At 20.9% G+C, this 20,262-nt stretch overlaps 3 protein-coding genes across 4 annotated transcripts in view; 1 reads left to right on the forward strand and 2 right to left on the reverse strand.

Moving 5' to 3' along the window:
• The window catches only part of LOC122502820 (TOX high mobility group box family member 3-like), a 476,754-nt gene that overhangs the window by 419,053 nt on the left and 37,439 nt on the right, over window positions 1-20,262 (reverse strand). The window lies entirely within an intron of this gene.
• On the forward strand, window positions 6,854-8,514 carry LOC122502840. The gene is made up of 3 exons (XM_043613133.1): window positions 6,854-7,008; window positions 7,373-7,764; window positions 8,208-8,514. The coding sequence occupies exons 1-3, from the start codon at window positions 6,951-6,953 to the stop codon at window positions 8,418-8,420; spliced, it is 663 nt and encodes a 220-aa protein (XP_043469068.1). The 5' UTR covers window positions 6,854-6,950; the 3' UTR covers window positions 8,421-8,514.
• LOC122502863 lies at window positions 10,648-12,537 on the reverse strand. The gene is made up of 3 exons (XM_043613171.1): window positions 12,346-12,537; window positions 11,853-11,998; window positions 10,648-11,064 (listed from the first exon to the last, which is right to left on the reverse strand). Exons 1-3 carry the CDS (start codon window positions 12,401-12,403, stop codon window positions 10,873-10,875), a joined length of 396 nt encoding a protein of 131 aa, XP_043469106.1. The 5' UTR covers window positions 12,404-12,537; the 3' UTR covers window positions 10,648-10,872.

The following is a 20,262-nucleotide window of genomic DNA, read 5'->3' on the forward strand; positions in this document are numbered from 1 at the left end:
TTAGAATTCAATTAATTTTATAAAAAATAATATTCTTCACAGAAATTTAATTATTCTTTAAAAATTAAATAAAATTCGTTGCAAGAGTTCAATTATTTTCATAAATAATTAAACTCATCGCAGAATTTCAATTATTTTTAATACTCTTTAAAATAAATTTTTCGAAATATGAATTGATTCTCAAATTTTTTTTTAAATTTAACGAAAGAATTCAAGTTTTTTTAAAAATTCAGATTATTTGTTTATTAGAATTTAATAATTATTTTCAATACATTTACATTCTAGAAATAATTAAATTTCAAGAGATTTTTAAATTGAAGTCTTTGAAAATTTTAATTGTTGTAAAACTGTAATAATATTAAAATTTTTATTTTGAAATAAAATGATTGAAGTTTTAAATAATTTTATTTAAAAATTTCACAAAAAAAATGATTGAATTTTGGAAGAATTACAATTGTAAATTGTAATTTTTGAAAAATAATAGTTAAATTTTAAAAAGACTTTATATTTTAATCCTTGTGAAAAAATAGGTAAATAGGAATTTAAATATTTTTTAAAAAGAATTATTCTATTATTGAATTTTATTTAATTTAGAAATTATGTAATAAATGAGTCGTCAAATTAAATTTTTCGATAGCTAATTTTTACTACTTTTTCCAGTCTTAAAGCTACTTTTTTCTACTTTTTTTAAAATTAATTATCGAGTACGAAGCCTGTAGTAATTTTTCTAGTGCTATTTCTTTATGCAAATTTAACAAAAATACAATTAAAATTAAAATATTCAACAAAATTATTTTTAAAGTAATTTTTTGTGAGGAAGTCAATGGTCATAAAATAAAAATAATTTTTGAATTTTTATTTTTCTTAAAAATTGGTGGATTTTGAAATCCATACATAATTTTCTAGAATTATTAGTTAGAAAAAGAAACAAATGAATTTTCATTTTAAAAAAATGAAGTAATTGTATAATTGTATGTTTTAGTATTTACGGCCTAAAAACAGATTTTTTTTAAAAAAAAATGTTATAAAAATTATGAAAATCAATTTTTTTATTTGGAAATTTTTTTGTGGATTCAAAAACATATTTTGTACAAAATTACGAATATTTAAATTATTCCTCTAATATATAGTTAAATTATCATTAAATTATAATAATCCATGAATATGTAAACTCTGGTTTCGAATAAGAAAATAGACGAAGTTGAAGTCCACAACGTTGATCAACGAAAAAAATTTGTTTAATCTATTCCAATATTATTTTTAATTTAATATTTTATTGTATAATAATTATTATCAGATTAGAAACATCTGTTTATTTTTTCTAAATTTTTTTTTTGTGACAATATTGCTGTGTTATCTTTTATACTAATTTACTAAGTGAACAATTTTTTTCGTTGATAAACGTTGTGAACTTAAAAGTGATGAAAATAGTAGAGAAAGTATTAAAAAAATATTTTTACTCAAATTTGTCAATGAAAATTGAAAAAGAACACAAAAAAAAATTATAATTAGAGTAACTTACGAATGGAATGGAATAAATAAAAAACACGATTAAAATAAGCTTTGTGTAAAATGAAGCATAAACTTCAATGATTTTTGTGTGGAGAATCGAGAAAAGTTCATTTTTGAGCCATTTTCCAATTAAATCATAACTTTTGTTTAAAAAAAAAATTTCATATTAGGTACTAAAAAACATAGGTAAGATTAATTTGCAAAAGTTTCAATCTGATTTAAAAATAATTTTTAGTTATTAAATAGGGAACAGCGGGGAATTAAAACTGATCACTGAGTGAAGAATCATCCATTTAATTAATACTCTCCCGCCTCTGTCGTATTTATTTTATTTTTTATTTAAAGTATTAATTAACATTGCAAAGATTACAAAGTCTGAAAAATAAATTGCTTTCTCGCCTATCTATAAATATTGAAACATCAAAAAGACTTTCAATATATAATATTATAATCTTTTATCTCTCTCACTGGACAATATTTTTCATTTAGCCGATTTAGCGGATGATTTGAAAGCGTGTACTTGCCGAACGGAGAGAGAAATCACGTCCCTCTCTCTCTCTCATCGAGAGTGATTAATCATTCACTTTATTATCTTTTAGCCAACATAATTTTCTGATACTATAGGTAAATAAAAAGTTTGCATTTGCGATTGCCATCAAGCGGATATTAAAAGCGACGACTTACTCCTTGAAACTGGCAATTTAATCGTCCACGGAAGTCATCTGAGTGCGCGCAACGAGAGACAGGATGACGATGTTGAGAGGAGGCATAAGAAACACAGTATATAAGGAGTAGAGGAGAAAAGAATGAACCCAAGTCTCTCTCTCTCTCTCTCTCGAGGTGCAACGGACTTGATGCGAAAAAGGGGTTTTAAAACAGAGTGAAGGAAGATGTCGACAGTTGGACGCGCCAGCTGGGAAGCAGCGCGGGCCCAACCAGTCGACTATATATTCAACTTCATATATATATCTTATCTCTTTTCTTTAGGTCCAAAAAGACGGGGCACTGATGCATACAACAATTCGCATTATTTACATTTTTAAACATTAACATTTTGACTACCTAAATTTATTAAGAAAAATCCTCATTAAGAAAATTTGATTGTTGAAATTTTTGAATTCGGCACACGATTTTTCGGATAAATACATAGTTTTTCTATATATAAGGATATCGAATTGAAAACAAAAAAAGAAATTCAATTATTTTCTGAAATTTTAATAAATTCTTTGAAACAATTCAATTATTTTTTTTATAAATAAAAGGTATAACAAAACTCTTCGCAAAAATTAAACTATTTTTATTTTTATAATTATAAAAAATAATTAAATTCTTTTCAGTAATTGAATTATTTTCAGTAGAATTTTAATAAAATTGCTCGAAATGATTCAATTATTGTTTAAAATTATTCTAAAGAATTCAATTAATTTTTGGAATTTTAATAAATCCTTTGGAAAAATTCAATTATTTTTATAAATATAGGTAACACAATTCTTGGCAAGAATTTAATTATTTTTAGTTTAATAAATAATACCAGGGATTCAATTATTTTCATAAATAATAAAACTCATCGAAGAATTTCAATTACTTTTTAATACTATTTTAAATTAATTAATCGAATAATTCAATTATTTTCATAAATAAAGTTTTACAGAAGAATTCAATTATTTAAAATAAAATTTTCATAATATTTATTGTATTTAGAAATAATCAATTATCTAAAGGAATGTTTATAAAATTCTTATGAAGAATTCAATTATTTTTAAAAATAACAAAATTTTTCACAGAAATTCAATTCTTTTTAAATATTTTAATAACATTTTTCGGAATAATTCATAATTATTTTCATAAATAATAAAATTCTTCACAGGAATTCAACTACTTTTGAAAATTTTAATAAAATTCTTTGCAACTATTCAATTATTTTCATAAATAATAAAATTCTTCGCAGGATTTCAATTGTTATTAATGCAATTTTGCCGGAATTGCTTGAGAAATGTAATTATTCTTAAAAATTTAATTTCAATTCCTCGAAGAAATCATTTATTTAAAAGAAATTTTTTTTTAAAATTCTTTGGAAGAATTTAATTATTGACAAAAATATTAGAATTTTTCACAGGAATTTAATATTATTTTCAAATATTTTAATAAAATTGTTCGGAAGTAATTATTTCCAATACAATTTAAATTGAATTTTTTTGAAGTAATTCAAATATTCTTTTAGAGTTTAATCAAATTCTTTACAAGAATTCAATTATTTACATAAATAATTCTTCAAAAGAATTCAATTATTAAAGATAAATAACAAAATTATCCCTGAAAATTGAATTATTTTGAGGCATTTGAATAAAATTCTTTGCAAAATTTAATTGTTTTTATAATTAACAATATTCATCACAAGAATTCAATTACTTTTAACAGTAATAAATTTCTTCTTGGAAATTCAATAATTTTAAAAAATAACCAAATTTTTCAAAGAAATTCAATTCTTTTAAAATTTTTCTTAATAATTCAATTATTTTCATAAATAATAAAATTCTTCTCGGGAACGTAAATATTTTTAAAAACTTTAATAAAATTCTTTGGAACTATTAAATTATTCTCATGAATTATAAAATTCATTGCTGGATTTTAATTATTTTTAATACAATTTTAAAAGAATAGCTTAAAAAAATGTAATTATTCTTAAGAATTTAATATCTACTCCTCGAAAAAATCAATTTTTAAAAAAGTGTTTTTTTAAAATTCTTTGGAAGAATTTAATTATTTTCAAAAATATTAGAATTTTTCACAGGAATTCAATTATTTTCAAATATTTTAATAAAATTGTTCGAACGAAATCATTTATTTTCAATACAATTTAAATTAAATTTTTTTGAAATAATTCAAATATTCTTTTAGATTTTATTAAAATTCTTCCCAAAAATTCAATTATTTACATAAATAATTCTTCGAAACAATTCAATTATGTCGATAAATAATAAAATTATTCCTGAAAATTGAATTATTTTGAGGCATTTTAATAAAATTCTTTGTAAAATTCAATTATTTTTATAAATAACAATATTCATCACAAGAATTCAATTATTTTTAAAAGTAATAAATTTCTTTTTGGAATTTCAATTATTGAAAAAAATTCAATTAAAGTCGTTCGCAGGAATTAAATTATTTTCATAAATAATAAAATGCTTTTTAGGAATTAAATTATTTTTCAAAAAGAAAACTCAAGAATTCAATTATTTTCATGAATAATAAACATTTCTCAGGAATTGAATTATTTAAATTAGAATTTACATAAAATTAGTCGAAAGAAATGAATTATTTAGAAATTTTTATAAAATTCTTCGCAAGAATTAAATTATGTTTTTATTTAAATTCTTTCATGAATAATAAAATTCGTTGCAGGAATTCAATTTATCAGCAGGATAAGAAAGAAGTAAATATTTTCGTTGAAAATTAGGAAAAAGTCTGGAAAATAAAATATAGAATGGAATTTTTGTCAGTTTTGTGAAGTGTCTAAAACGAGTTTTTTTTTGTCGTCAAGTTTAATTTTTCGATAGCTACTTTTTTACTACTTTTTACTACTTTTTTTTAGTTTGAAATCTACTTTTTTGCTACTTTTTGAAAATTAATTATCGAGTGCGAAATCTGATTACTGATTAATGATTAATTAAGTCGTTTTTTTTGGTGGTGAATAAGAGCGAAGAATGAATAAGGGCTGAAGTATTTCTTCTTTTTGGTACTTAACATTTTACAGGGAAGCCAGTGACCGGTCGACACCCACTTGTTGGAGTATTACACGCGTCATCAGGCATAAAGGTCGCATTAGGTAGCACTGTGCACGCAAACACCTTAACTCAATGCGAATGCACCAAAGGAACACGTGGACCAAGTCCATTTACATAGTGTGCAAGCACAATGCACCTGTCGGACTGAAAAACTATCTAACTTCTTCACTATGTAAAGTATCACTTAACAAAGGCCGAGCTCGTTTTACTCTTCTTTCTTTTTTTCATCAAAAAAAAAAAAAAAAAAAAAAAAAGTTTCAAACAATTATTTCACAATTCAACGAAAGAATTTATCATCTTAATTGGTATAGGGAAGTCACTTTTTCTAAAAAATATTTTCTAATCAATTTTTTCTAAAAAAACTATTAATGATAACTTCTATTACCGTGGGATTTGAGTAAAAAAAGTTTTGATCCAATATAAATTTTTGAAAAATTATTCCGCAGTAAAATTAAATATTATTAAAATCACAGTTTTCTTGAATCAAATTTCTTGTATCAAATTGATACTTAAAGTCGTTCAAACTGAAGCAATTCTATTAATTTTGGATTTGATACACATTTTTGGTATCAATTCGTTGCAAATTTGAAACTATTACAAGGTTGCCAGAGGTCAGAGAATTTAGGAAAATATCAGGGAAAGTAGAATTATTGCTCAGGGAAATATTCTAAGTAATAATTGTTTTCAAGAAAAATTTTAGTTAAAAATAATGTAAAAATATTATATTACACAAAACATTTTGGAATATTTTTCATTTTTGACGTTAAAAATAAAATAGAAATTTAATTCTACAAATATTATTCGGCAATTTATCATGTCTTTTGAAGTTTAAATTAATAACAAAAATTTTTATTTTATATTCAAAATGTCATATAAAGTTCGCTCAATTTATTAACGACAAGTGAAAAAATGATTTTTTTTCCAGTTAAAAACACATAATTTTATAATAAAAGAAATTTGAAAAAATTATTTTACAATAAAATTTAATTTATTTTTTCATTTCAATTTACTTTGTGTGATAAAAATTCCAGAATGTCAAAGGCATGCCACGCACAAATAAAATTACAATTTTCTCGATTGGAAATTTCTCTATGGAACGTTGTATATTTCTTGTTTTTATATTTATTAAAAGTTTCTCTGTTTAATTAAAAATTGAAATTAGATTTTCTTTTATTTGAAATCAAATTTTTTAAAAACCAAGTTATAATTATTTTGAAGTCATAATTTAAAAAAAAATATTTATTACGAATTTCGAAATATTTTTTATTCTTATCTTTTTTTTTGTTCCAGCTTAAAAGAAGTTAAAACACACGAAATTTTGAAATATTACTTCATAATAAGATTAAATATAGAATTGCAAACAGATAATAAATTAACGAATATAAGAAATTAAGATGAAAAAAAATTATTTTTTATTCTCTAAAATTGTTTGATTTGTCTATTTGTGTGTGTGTAGGTGGAATAATAAAACTGTAAAAATTAACATAATAATAGTGAGTAATGAGTGAAAAGTAAATAAGGAAATAGTTCGTCCGTTTAGTATTTAAATCGAATCTTTCGTTTATCATTGTTCATTAATTTTTTGTCGTTTCTTGTGAATTTGTCTCATTAAAATTATATTTTTCAAGAATTTGATTACAAGAAATATTTATCATGAAGAACTTTGGGATATTTTTCCTTTCTGCTCTTTTCTTTGGCAGTGTTATAGCAGGTAAAATAAATTTTATAGTTTTTTTTTGGTTTCATTTGGAAAAAATCGAGTTAAAATTATTTTCAAATTCTAATAATTTGATTTAATACATTTTATTATATTTTGATTAAAATTATTATAGTTTTGATTTAATAAAAAATATTCAATTACAAAAAAATAAATAAAATATTTTTTTTTTTAATTTCGATTTTTAATTTAATATTTTAATATTTTTTTTTATATTTTAATATTTTTATATTAAATAAAGTCATGAATAAATTGTAAACTAATTTCAATTTGCGACTTTCTATTAATTCAGACTTAGAGAGTAGGAAAAATATTTTTCAAAATTTTTTTTTTTCAATTTAATTATTTTCTCTGATAGATGAAATGTTTGACGATGATGAATGGTTTTATAATCATCAAAATACGGCGATGGAGTGGGGAAAATTGAGGGAAAAAGAGGGGAAAAAACGAGAATATTTTGGAAAATTGAGAGAAGAAGAAGGAAAATTGAGAGAAGCAGAAGGGAAATTAAGAGAAGAGGAAGGAAATTTTAGAGAAAAAATAGGAAGATTGAGAGAAGAAAGAGGACGATTGAGACAACAGGAAAGAATGGGTAGAAGTGTAGAATTGGAAAAATTAAATACAAATATTATAAATAATAATCAAAACAATGTGATACAAGACAAGGAAGAAATTTTGAAAATAGCACAACAAATAGAAAATGGAAATCCACCGGCCAATGTTGATTCAAATACAATTTCTTTTACTACGGTAATTTCTTTATCTATCTACTCTTTAATCAGAAATTAAATTAAATTAAAATTAAAATATTTTCATCTCTAAAAACAATTTTCGACGCTAACTTCAAGGAACATCATTTTATTGGCATATAAAAACAGAAAAAAATATTTTATTGATTATAATTGTATAATTTTTTTTATGATAAATACAAAATAAAAAATTTCTTACTTTTTTTTTGTAATAAATTCAAAATAAAAATTTTCTTATTTTTTTTTTTGGTAATAAATTCAAAATAAAAAAATGATTTTTATTTTTTTGTAATAAACTCAAAATAAAAAAATTATTATTTTGTATTTTAGATGATAAATTAAAAATATAAATGATTTGCAGATTTTTAATGAAAAATTCAAAATAAAAAATGATGGAAAATAATTTAGAATTCAATTTAATTTATGAATTAACAAAAATTTTAGAATATCCGAGGAAAGCCCTACATAATAAAATCTACATATTTTTCAACAAGTGTAAATACAGAAGGTACCATTTACTCTGTTAAAACAACTTATGATGAAGAAAAACTGAAAGATGTTTCGATAAGTGTATTAACTTGGAATGAAAATGGTAGTTCGACAAAATACTATAATAATATTGGACCAGGAATAATCATCAATGGAAAATTAATGTAGAGTAAAATATAATAATTTGTGTAATAAATAAATAATCATAATTATAAAAATATAATAAATAAATATTATCTATAAATAGATAATAATCTATCAATTCGTAATAATTGGTCAATAATTATAATTGTAGTTTAATACAAAAATATAAAAATTAAAACAATAAAAACATAAAAATAATAATAATTATTATAAGCAATTGTAGTTTTCGTAATAAATATATTTCATAATTGTCATTTCAATTTTAAATCGGACAGAATGTAATTTCCCTTTCCCTTTTTTTTATTTAATTTAAAAAAAATTTTTTTTAATTTTATTAGTTTTATTTAATTATTTTTTTATTTATTTTTTTATTTTATTTTTATTTATTATTTTTATTTTTTCATTGATTGTATTGATGTAAATTCATTCCCTTTAATTAAAAATAAATACTTTGCAAATATTTATACATAATTATTGAGAGAGAAAAAATATAAAAGTGGCTTAATTTTCACTAATTCAGAAATTGAGAGTAACGTGGAAAAAATAATTTTCTTTAATAGTTTTTTAACTGAGTTTCGTAACAATAAGAAACAAAAAATTTGAGATAATTGCTTAGATAAGAATTGTTTTAGTATCGAACATTCCCGAAAGGGTTAACGAGCTCTCCTCTCCTCTCTCTCTTTTCAGTGAGTGTGCGCTTAAAACGACGTTTACATACACATTTACACACTCATAAACTGAAGAGGAAACAAGTAGAGAATGTTTTACACCCCCCCCTCTCTCTCTCTCTCTCTCTCTCTATTCTCCTGTTTTCAACAATATATTACTTTACTTTGTTTAAAATCACGCAAACTCACTGTCACGCGAGATCAATCGCGATTATCGATTATATGACTATATATATTTCAAAGATTATCAAAAGATAAACAAAATGAGAAAATTAGAAAACTTTACAACGAAACAAAATTGGAAAATAATTGACGATGGAAACAGAAAGAAAAATAGAATAATAATTAAAAAATTATAATAATAATAATTAAAATTATTTTTATTTAAATAAATAAAAACATAAGGAAAATAAAACAGGATTGCCATAAAAATTTAATTTTGTTTTTCCCTGACTTTTTCCTGATTTTCAGAAAAGATTTTCACTTTTTCCTAACTCTTAAAGAATATTCTGATTCACTATAAAAATTATTAGATACTAAAAAAATTTTCTAATACATTTATTTACGAATTTCTCTAATTGGAAAATTATTCGAAAACATCAATAACTTCTTTTTTAAATAAATATTTAATTATTATTATTACTTTTCCATAGGAATTAAAATTTTCAAAAATTTTTAATTCAAACCTTTTTGAAATTCTTTTTTTTTTCTAAAAGTTCACGCTATAATGCTTTAAATATTCAATTATCTACAATTTGAATTAAAATTCATTTTTAAATTAATTTTCATTAGAAAATTCTACAACTCAATTATTTAAATACAAAAAGAAATTGAAATTTTGACGAGAATTTTTTTTTTAAATTTTTTACCATAATTTAATTTCTGAGATGAATTTTATTACTTTTGAAAATAATTGAATTTCTACAATCATTTATAACTTCTCCGATATTGAATTTTTTAAAAGTATTTTTAACTAAAATTCTTCTATAAATTCATTATTATTTTTATTTTTTAATAATCAATTAAATTTATATTGAAAAATTTAACTAATTTCAGAAGAATTTGAATTATGCTTTAATAATATTCAATTATTTTATTATTAACTAAAATTTTAGTCTGAAATGCATTCCTAAATTATTTTTTACTTGAAAATTCTACAAGAATTCAATGATTTAAATACAAAAATAAATAATTTATTAAATAATTGTGCGTTTTTGAAAATTGAATTCTCATGACGAATTTTATCTTCTACTTTTTAAATAATTAAATTCTTTTAAACGAATTTTAATAAAATGTTAAAAAAAAGTAATTACCTTTTTTTTTAATTTGATTAAAATATTGAATAAAAAAATAATTGAAATTCTGTTATGAGTCTTATTATATTTGCGAAAATAATTGAATTATTGCGAAGAAATTCAGATAAAATTTGTAAATACTTTAATTCCTACGAAATTTTTGTTATTTATGAAAATAATTAATTTATTGCGAAGAAGGAATTAGAATAAATTCATTATTTTTAATAATTCATTAAATATATATTTAAAAATTTAACTTATTTCAGAAGAATTTGAATTATTAAATTTTTTTTTACAAAAATCGAAGTTCCTAATATTTTTAATTTAAACGTACAAAAAAAAAAAAAAAATTCTGTAAATTTTTGTTAAAAAATTTTAAAGTAACCTTTGTTCGTGCCACACATATACCTGAGGTGTTGACCTAAATATTTTGTTTCATTCTCTTGGCAGTGTGAATTTTGAATATATTAAGTTATTATTGCTAAGAATTGATTTACAAAAATATTGTCAGTTTTATTTTCCTTCAAATTCATGAGTTTCTATCTTCCCATTGGAATTCCATTTAGAAATTGATATTAACGCACCTCGCTTCACTGATTTATGATAGACAGTTCGGACAGTATAAACAGCGCCTTCCGTATCATTTCCAACTGAGTAGTTTATAGTTGTTACTGTGAGGTTACTGTTACTGTGACTACCGAAATTCTAAAATTTTTAATTTTAATGATTAAATTTATTTAAAAATCGAAATATTTCACTTTCGTTTCATCCTACTTTTAACATTTTTTAAACATTAATTATTATTATTATTATTATTATTATTATTATTATTTTTTTATTTTTTATTATTATATTACTGTATTTACAATTTTTCATCATAATGTTATTAATTTTTATATAATATAACATTATAATATATAATGGGCTATGGCCGTAGTCGTTAAGGCACGTGAATTAGTGAGTGGAACATTAGGGTCAGTGGTTCGATCCCCAACGCCCAGAAATTCCAGATAAAAATTATTTTTGGTGAATTATATATTATACATTTTTTAATACATTTATATTTTAATTATCGATAATAATTAATAATTACATAATAATTCGATTATAATATAATAAAAATAAAACTGTATTGAAAATTGTTTTGAAAAAAATATAATTTTTCGTAGCTAAATAATAAAAGAAAGAAATAAAATAAAAATAGTAATAAAAAATATATCAACAGAAAACCAATAAAACTATGAATAAAATATTTAAAAAAATAGAAATATTACTAAAACAATCTATTAGAAAAATAATAAAATAATAATAATAATAATAATAATAATAATAATAAAATAATGTATTAGAAAAGTAATCATAAAATTAATAAAAATAGCGTATTGGAAAAAATAATGAAAATAGTAAAAAAATATTATAATGAAAAAATATCTCTTTAAATAGTAAAGATAATGAAAAAGTGAATATTATTTATTGAAAGGAAAAAAAATTACCATAGTATGCGAAGTTTTGTTTGATTTTAATTCACTGGGAGGATTTCCATTTTCTATTAGTTGTGCTGTTTTTAGAATTTCTTCATAATTTTCTGTCGTATTATTATTTGACCCATTAATATTGTTTTGTTCCCCTTCTATCATTACTGTAGGAAAAAAAAAATTTATAGTTATTGTGTAGAAAAAAAATATACTCTCCTGACAAATTGCTTCTATTTATAGTTATTTTTAAAGAATTCAAATTTCGTTTGTCGTCAACAATATTTGTGAATTGTAAAAATAAAATCTTAATTTGTTATTGCATGATTTTATTTAATTTATTTTTTTTATTCAATTTTTAAAGTTTTTAAATTGAATGAAATTAAATTTATTTTTAATTATAAATTATAAATTCTATAAAACATAATTTAATTTATTATTGAATTTATAAATTTTATTTTATTTTTTTATTTTATTTTAGGAAACCATTTTTTATGTATAATATATATTTTACTTGTTTTCAAGCTGGCAGTGAGAAGAATAAAAATTAAAAATATTCCAAAATTCTCCATGATGAATATTAATATTTTAAATATTTTTGAAAATTGAATGAAACAAACAATTTCTTGAAAATAATGAAACAAACTCAACTAAGAATAGAATAATACTAAGTACTATATAAATCCTAAATTTATTTAAATAGTACTTTTCGACCACTCTTTTGTTTACTCATTTTATTGATACGTGTACCTATGTAAAATTTTCCACTTTTATTATTCCACATACATTAACATATCAAACAATTTAGATCAAAAATTAATGTTTTTTCCAATTTCTTAAATGATAAAATATATTATACCTGCTTTCACATTATCACTAAACGAGATAAGATTTTAAAATAAAAATTCTAAATTCTTTGTAATGCATATTTTTTTTCAATTAAATATTTGAACAAACACTTATGTTTGGCATTTTGATTAAATTAAATATATATTTATAATTATATTAATTTATTATGCTGAAACGACAATGAACTTTAGTAGACACCATCACATTTAGGGTGTTTCTACAATGGAATATTTATTAAATTGCGTTTGTATTCTTTTATCAAATTTTACTGTCTAAATTTGTCTGACTTTTTGCTTTTGAATTAGTAAATTTCGCTAAAAAAATTGTAATTTCCACCAATTTATTAGTAAATTTTGCTAATAAATAGTGATTTCTATTAATTTATTAGTAAATTTTGGTAAAAGATAGTAATTTTTAATAATAATTTATTAGTAAATTTTGCTAGTAAATGGTAATTTCTATTAATTTATTAGTAAATTTTGCTAATAAATAATAATTTTTGCTAATTTATTAATAAAATATACTAATTCAAATTAGTAAATATTTTTAACAATTCAAGTTTAGTCCTTAATGGTCGCAAAGAATTTACAATATGAAAATTTTATTCTCTAAATTTGCTGACTTTTTGCTTTTGAATTAGTAAATTTTGTTAAAAAATAGTAATTTCCACTAATTTATCAGTAAATTTTACTAATAAATAGTAATAATTGGTAATTTCTACTAATTTATTAGTAAATTTTGCTAAAAATAGTAATTTCCACTAACTTGGCAGTAAATTTTGCTAATAAATAACAATTTCTACTATTTTATTCATAAATTTTGTTAATAAATAGTAATTTCTACTAATTTATTAGTAAATTTAGCTAAAAATAGTAGTTTCTACTAACATATTAGTAAATTTTGCTATAATAGTAATTTCTAGTAACTTGGTAGTAAATTTTGCTAATAAATAGTAATGTTTACTAATTCATTAGTAAAATTTACTAGTTCAAATTTGTAAACATTTTTAATAATTCAAATTTAGTCTTTAATGGTCGTAAAAAATTTACAATACGAAAATTTTATTCTCTAAATTTGCTGACTTTTGGCTTTTGAATTAGTAAATTCCGTTAGAAAATTAGTAATTTCTACTAATTTATCAGTAAGTTTTGCTAATAAATAGTAATTTCTACTAACATATTAGTAAATTTTGCTATAATAGTAATTTCTAGTAACTTGGTAGTAAATTTTGCTAAAAAATAGTAATTTCTACTAATTTATTAGTATATTTTGCTAAAAATAGTAATTTTTACTAATTTATTAATAAAATTTACTAATTCAAATTAGTAAACATTTTTATTAATTGAAATTTATTCCTTAATGATCGTAAGAAATTTACAATATGAAATAAATAGTAAATTTAATTAAATAATAGTTAATAATTAATTAATAGTCGTTTTTTACAAAAGAAAAAAAATGAAAGTTTTGCAAAACAGAAGAAAAAAAAGAAAAGTTTGCATACTTTTATGCTAATGACACTACGTCCATTAAGATGCATTTTCAGATTGATTTTTTTAGTTTTCTCTCTTTCTCTGTGTTCAAATAGAAATTGTCTCTGTTTTGAAGTAAAAAAAAGTTCCTTTCAAAGAGACGTGAACCTTTGAAGTTGAGTGTACGTCGCAAATTCACACTGAAATTTAATGCATTGGAAATATTTAATAACAAAATTTTGACCTATTTTAGGTCCAAATTTGAATTCTGTTATTAAAAAAAATATAATAAAAAACCAAGAGTGTTTTTTTTTATTAATTAATATCATTAATAAACTATTGAATCCGTTTTTCATTAATAAACTACTATTTGAAATTTACTGTATATTATAGTCATTCTACAATACCAAATAGTTTTTAGTTTACTGTACAACAAAATGGAAATTGTTTTTTTATTAATTAAGACTATTGATAAACAGTTAAAACTTAAAAGTCAAAAAATATTAAATCTGTATTTATTAATAAACAACTATTTGAAATTTAGGTACTGTATATTATAGTCATTCTACAATACCAAATAGTTTTTATTTTCTTATAAAACAAAATAAGAATTGTTGCTTATTAATTAATACTATAGATAAACTTCTAAAACTTAAAAGTTAAAAATATTAAATCTGTATTTATTAACAAACTAATAATTGAAATTACCATATATTATAGTCATTCTACAATTCCAAATATGTAGTTTTTATTTTCTTATAAAACAAAATAAAAATTGTTCCTTATATCAATTAACACTATTAATTAACTATTAAAATTTAAAAAATTAAGAACAAAATTTAAAAGGTTAAAACTATTAAATCTTTATTAAATTATTTATTATTTATTACTATTAAATCTTTTATCTTTAATGTTTCCAATAATAAACTAATACAATTGAAATTCCTAAATATTATAGCAATTCTACAATATCAGCCACTTTTAATTTTTTACCTAAAAAAAAAATAAATTCATTTGAAAAAGAATTTTATTAATAACCTTCTAAAGGTATTTATGAAACCTCCCTTAAAGTTAGTTTTTAATTAAATTTCCCTAATTTTCAGTTGAAATTTCTCATATATTCGGAATTACGTCGTATAATAATTGCATTTTATGGTTACGCTGATAATTTAGAGGGAAAAGTTTTTGGTGTCTTTGTCCGTCGCTTCATTAGTAATTATATGTCTATATAGATATATTAATAATAATATTATATATGTACATAAACATAAATTGGAAATTAATGGGACGTGTGTTTGTCATGTCGTTATGTATTAAATATGGTTGTCAGACAATAAACCTCTTGATCAGGAAATAAATTCATTTAACATTGTCAAAACCGGACATAAATCATCAAGAGTTATTATAGAATTGAGAAAACAAGGAATATGAAAGAGGAAAATAAATCTTCAGCTTAACAAACTAAGTGCTTAACCTAATGGTACATGCAAGTTCTTGTGATTTGTTTCTTTGCCTCGCATACCTCACTTTTGTAATTACATAATGGCCTTAATTGAACATTTTTTAATCTCAAAAAAAAAAAATAAATTAAAAAAATAAGTAATAAATAAAATAAAAAATAAAAAATAAATTATGTGCACTAACCAAAATGTTTAAGAGCTTATTTCGAATTTTTTTTTTTTTTCGTTTAGTAAAAAAGGTCGAAAAAATCCAATCCATTCGAGAGAAAAAAATAAATTATAAATTACGTAATTAACAAAAATAGAAATTACACAATTAATAAAAGAAAAAGAACAGAAATAATTAATGTAAGCAAAAGAAATTAGATAAATTAATTTCTTTTTTCATCTTTATTTCTTTTTTAAACTTTAAAGAAATTAAACAACCGTTCCGTTTCTATTATATTGTTTCTTAGAATTTTTCTTTCTTTCTCTCTTTTTTTTTCTTTAATTAAAAATATTTTATAATTGGGAAAAAATTTTACTTATTTCTTAATTTTTCTTTTCATCTTTTATAATTCAAAATATTAATAATAAAAAATAAATAAATGAGAGAAATGTTACTTACTTCATAGATTTTTCTTATTTTTATTCTAAGTTTTCATTTTTTTAAATACTTTGAAGTTTGAAATATTAAATGAAAAAATTTTGAACAACTTTTGAATGAAATTAATTTTTCTTTTTAATAGTTTACATTATTTTAATTGTCAAATGTAAATCATTATCTCCAATGAATTAATATTCGAAAAAAAAATTTAATGTCCAATCTTATCTGACTTTATTCTTTATTGATTCAAAAATTAGTAAATTTTCAATTAATTTGAATTTCTTAGAGTGAAATTAAACAAATTTTAAAAGAAAAATAGTTTTTTTAAATATATAAAAATTTAAATCGCAATATAAAACCACAGTTCGTCATTCATGGTTGGAAAGTCAACATCTAATAGAAACGTCTTGGACGAAATCCAGAAGGAAAATCCAATTCCGTGTTTGGAGTTTTTTTTTATTGTATTAAATAAATTTTTTTTCTCTCTTTCTCTCTGTTTTTTCCTCTGACGTTTCTAGTTTTCTCTCTATTTTGGCAATTCGTCGACAATAAAATAAACCCCGCGCGTTTGGACGGGCGGCAATATTAAAAATAAAATTCAACCTCGAGACAAATCCAATTTATTTTGATGTCGATAATTATTGCGCGAAATTGTTTCTGAAATTGAATTTTTGTTTGAGAGCTCAGAGAAAAATATTCTTTTATTGAATCTCTCTCAACTCGAAATGGATTATTGTGGGGAAAAAAAACATTTTTTTCTGTGATTGTTATTTTCTTCAATTTTTTTTTTTCTCTACAAATTTCAATTTGTATTTTAATAATTCTTTTATAGAAAGAGAATTGATAGTTGAAACAAAAAAAAAATTTTAATTTATATTTTTTTTCTCGGGTGTTTTAATTAATATTTATATATTCACTTTTTTTTAGGAATAAAAAAGTCTTTTCATGCCTTGACAATGGTATTAAATTTACGAACAAAAAGAAGGGATTTTAAAAAAAAAGCAAGTGAAGTTTATGAATTTAAATGTGTCACATTTGTACATTTCCATGGAAAAAAAAAAATTCTCTTGTCTTTTCTCTCTAACAAAAATTAGCTTTGCATTTAGACTTCATTCTCCACGAAAAGTATTTTCACGTGATTTCCGAGGAGAGTCTCGCTCTCTCTCTCTCTTGTTATACCGGGAAACGAAGTCAGACAAATGCAATTTTCCTATTTTTTTCTTTTTTTGAACCAAGTAAAGAAATTTACACATAAACTTTTAATTATCTCGAATAAAAAGAAAATTATTTATTCTGAACCAGTGCTTGAGAATTTTTTTTTTTTCATTTAAAACGTTCTTTTTTCAAAAAGAAAACATTTTTTCCAATTAAAAATTTTTCTTGATAATTATAAATTTAATGAACCCTTTTTTTATCCTTTATAATTATATCTATATAAACGTTTGAATATACTTTGCATTAAAATTCGAGAGTAACTTTTAATGACACATATATATAAATATATTTGAAGAAAATTACAAAGAGAAAATGAAAAAAAGAATATCGATCAAATACGGACAATCTACAAAGAAAATAGAACTGCAATAATAATTATAATAAAAGAATAATAAAATAATAATAATAATAAATAATTATTATTATAGTAAAATAATAATAATTATTATAATTATAATTAATAATTATAATAATTATTATAATTATAATTAATAATTATAATAACTAGGAACAATTCGCAAGCGGCTGACTTCTCACTCACTTTTTTTTAAATAAAATCAGCAATTTTAAAAATAATAGAAAGTAAAAATTTTTAATTAAAATTTTCTTTTATAAAAATAAAATATGAATTGGAATATATAGTTTTAATATTATTATAATTATAATAATCATATATTCTGACATAGGGAGTTCGGGGAAAAATTAGGAATTTTTATTAAAAGTACACATTTGATAACAAAAAAAAAAAATATAGAAACAGAAAATTGACAATAAAAAATAAAAATAAATAAAAGCAGAAAATTTACAATATCCTGAGTATATTTTTTTTAACTCAATTATTAAATTAAAAAAAAAGATTATTACTATGGACATTTTTGATTTGAGAGTCAATTACATTATATATGCAACGCAAAGAGAATAAAGAAATAAAAAAAAAAAAAAAAATACAAAATAAGTGAATAATGTGACGAGGGATCGAGTGATGGTTGAAAAGTGAAGGGTGATTTCTGGACAAAAGGGGGGGGGAGGGTGAGTGAATAAAGCGCTTGATGATTTGCAATGTCTTGGGCCCCAAGTCTCATTTACTCAAGGTAATCGCTGCTGCAGGACCTCCGGCATAACTTACGCATAAATTACAACCCCCCCCCCTCATCTCTCTCTTTTTCTCTCTTCAACTATATGGAGAACAGAGAAACACAAGCATATATTGGCAACACTAATTGGCACTATAGTTATTCACTAACGATGCTAATTCAAGTTCTTAACCCCACGACTTGTTATTTCTTCATCCATCCATAACTCCCTCCCCCCCCCCCTCCACCCATCTCTCCTCTTTCAATTTTCTTACATACTTATCTACGCTTTTATTTGCAAATAAACCACCCCTTTTATTCTCTTAACATAAGATTTTCCCACATTTCTTATTAGAAAGAAAAAAAAATTATTTTTTTTTCTTTAATAATATTTCATATTCTTTTCAGAAAATTTAACGTAAAAAATTTAATAATTAAATTAAAAATTAAAATACGAAAAAGAAAATAAATATTTTAAAGATTTTAAACAATTAAGTATATGAATATTTATCAAAATTAGTATACACTGTTAACTTAAAAGCATCAAATTGCAACGAATTAATAAAAAAAAAAAAAAATGTGGATCAAATAAAAAATAGCTCTTCCAAATTGTTGTTATCAATTTGATACTTTCAAGAACAGTTGAAATAGAAATAAAAGAATTATTATTAAAAATTCTAATAAAATTTTTAATTCCAATAACTAACAAACGCTATTATTTTCAGAAATTATGAGAAATTCTTCGTATAAGTACGTTTAAAATTTTTATTTAAAATTATTTAGAAAAAAACATACATTATTTTCAAAAGATTTAAAGAAAAATAAAAAAAAAAATTCTTATCAAGAATTTAATTATTTCTTCAAAATTTTAATAAAACTTTTTATTTACAATTATTAACAAAAAACGATTATTTTAAAAACTTTGAGAGAAATTCTTTGAAAAAATTTAATTATACTTTCAAAATTTAAATAAAAACTAAATTTTTTTTAAAAAAATTAGTTTTTTTTCATAGGTTTAAAGAATTTAGTCAAACGAATTTAATTATTTTCGAAAAATTTGATAAAACTCAACTTCGAAAAGAATTTAATTTTTTAACAATATTTTAATAAACTTTAATAACAAAATTATTAATTATAAATTTTTAACAAACCGGATTATTAAAAAAAAAATTCAAAGAAATTCTTCAAAACAATTCAAATATTTTTAAAAGTTTTAAAGAATTGGGAATTTACTTATTTTTAAAAATGATGATAAAATTCTTATTTAATTTTAAGAAATAATCAATTATTCTATTAATTATTTATTTTTATATTTAAATAAGTGAAATTTTGTGGAACTTTCTAAAAAAAAATTGATTTGAAAATGAATTTCAGTCACAATTTTAGATTAAAATTTAATATTAAAAATGCGTTATAATTTTTAGAAATAGATAAATTTCTTTAAAGCTTTTTAATTAAAATTATTAAAAATCTTAATTCCAAGGGTAAAATAAAATATTTATATATTTATTAAACAAAAATTATTCCAGTAAAAATAATTTAATTTAGAAATTATAAAAAAATTAATCGTTTAAAAAATTTTAATTACATTTTTTTGAATATATAGGGAAATTCTTTTAAAAATTAAAAATGTTTATATAAAATTCAACGACAATTGAACTTTGTTTCAATTGTCAGAATAATAAAATCTTTTTTTTGGAGCTCAGTTCAATATGATCACTATTTAATTGTTAATTTAATATAATCACGCAATAGTTTCTGTGTAATATAATCTTAACT

Source organism: Leptopilina heterotoma, unplaced genomic scaffold (assembly GCF_015476425.1).
Source record: "Leptopilina heterotoma isolate Lh14 unplaced genomic scaffold, ASM1547642v1 Lhet_108, whole genome shotgun sequence".
Classification (NCBI taxonomy): Eukaryota; Metazoa; Arthropoda; class Insecta; order Hymenoptera; family Figitidae; genus Leptopilina; species Leptopilina heterotoma.

Excerpts from the sequence above, each read along its gene's own strand:
- LOC122502863 (XM_043613171.1), bottom strand. The coding sequence starts at position 12,403 with ATGGAGAATTTTGGAATATTTTTAATTTTTATTCTTCTCACTGCCAGC. Across the intron at positions 11,999-12,345 it reads CACTGCCAGCTTGAAAACAA|TAATGATAGAAGGGGAACAA; the intron begins GTAAAATATATA and ends TTTTTCCTACAG. Across the intron at positions 11,065-11,852 it reads ACAAAACTTCGCATACTATG|AATTTCGGTAGTCACAGTAA; the intron begins GTAATTTTTTTT and ends TAAAAATTTTAG.
- LOC122502840 (XM_043613133.1), top strand. The coding sequence starts at position 6,951 with ATGAAGAACTTTGGGATATTTTTCCTTTCTGCTCTTTTCTTTGGCAGT. Across the intron at positions 7,009-7,372 it reads CTTTGGCAGTGTTATAGCAG|ATGAAATGTTTGACGATGAT; the intron begins GTAAAATAAATT and ends TTTCTCTGATAG. Across the intron at positions 7,765-8,207 it reads ATACAATTTCTTTTACTACG|AATATCCGAGGAAAGCCCTA; the intron begins GTAATTTCTTTA and ends CAAAAATTTTAG.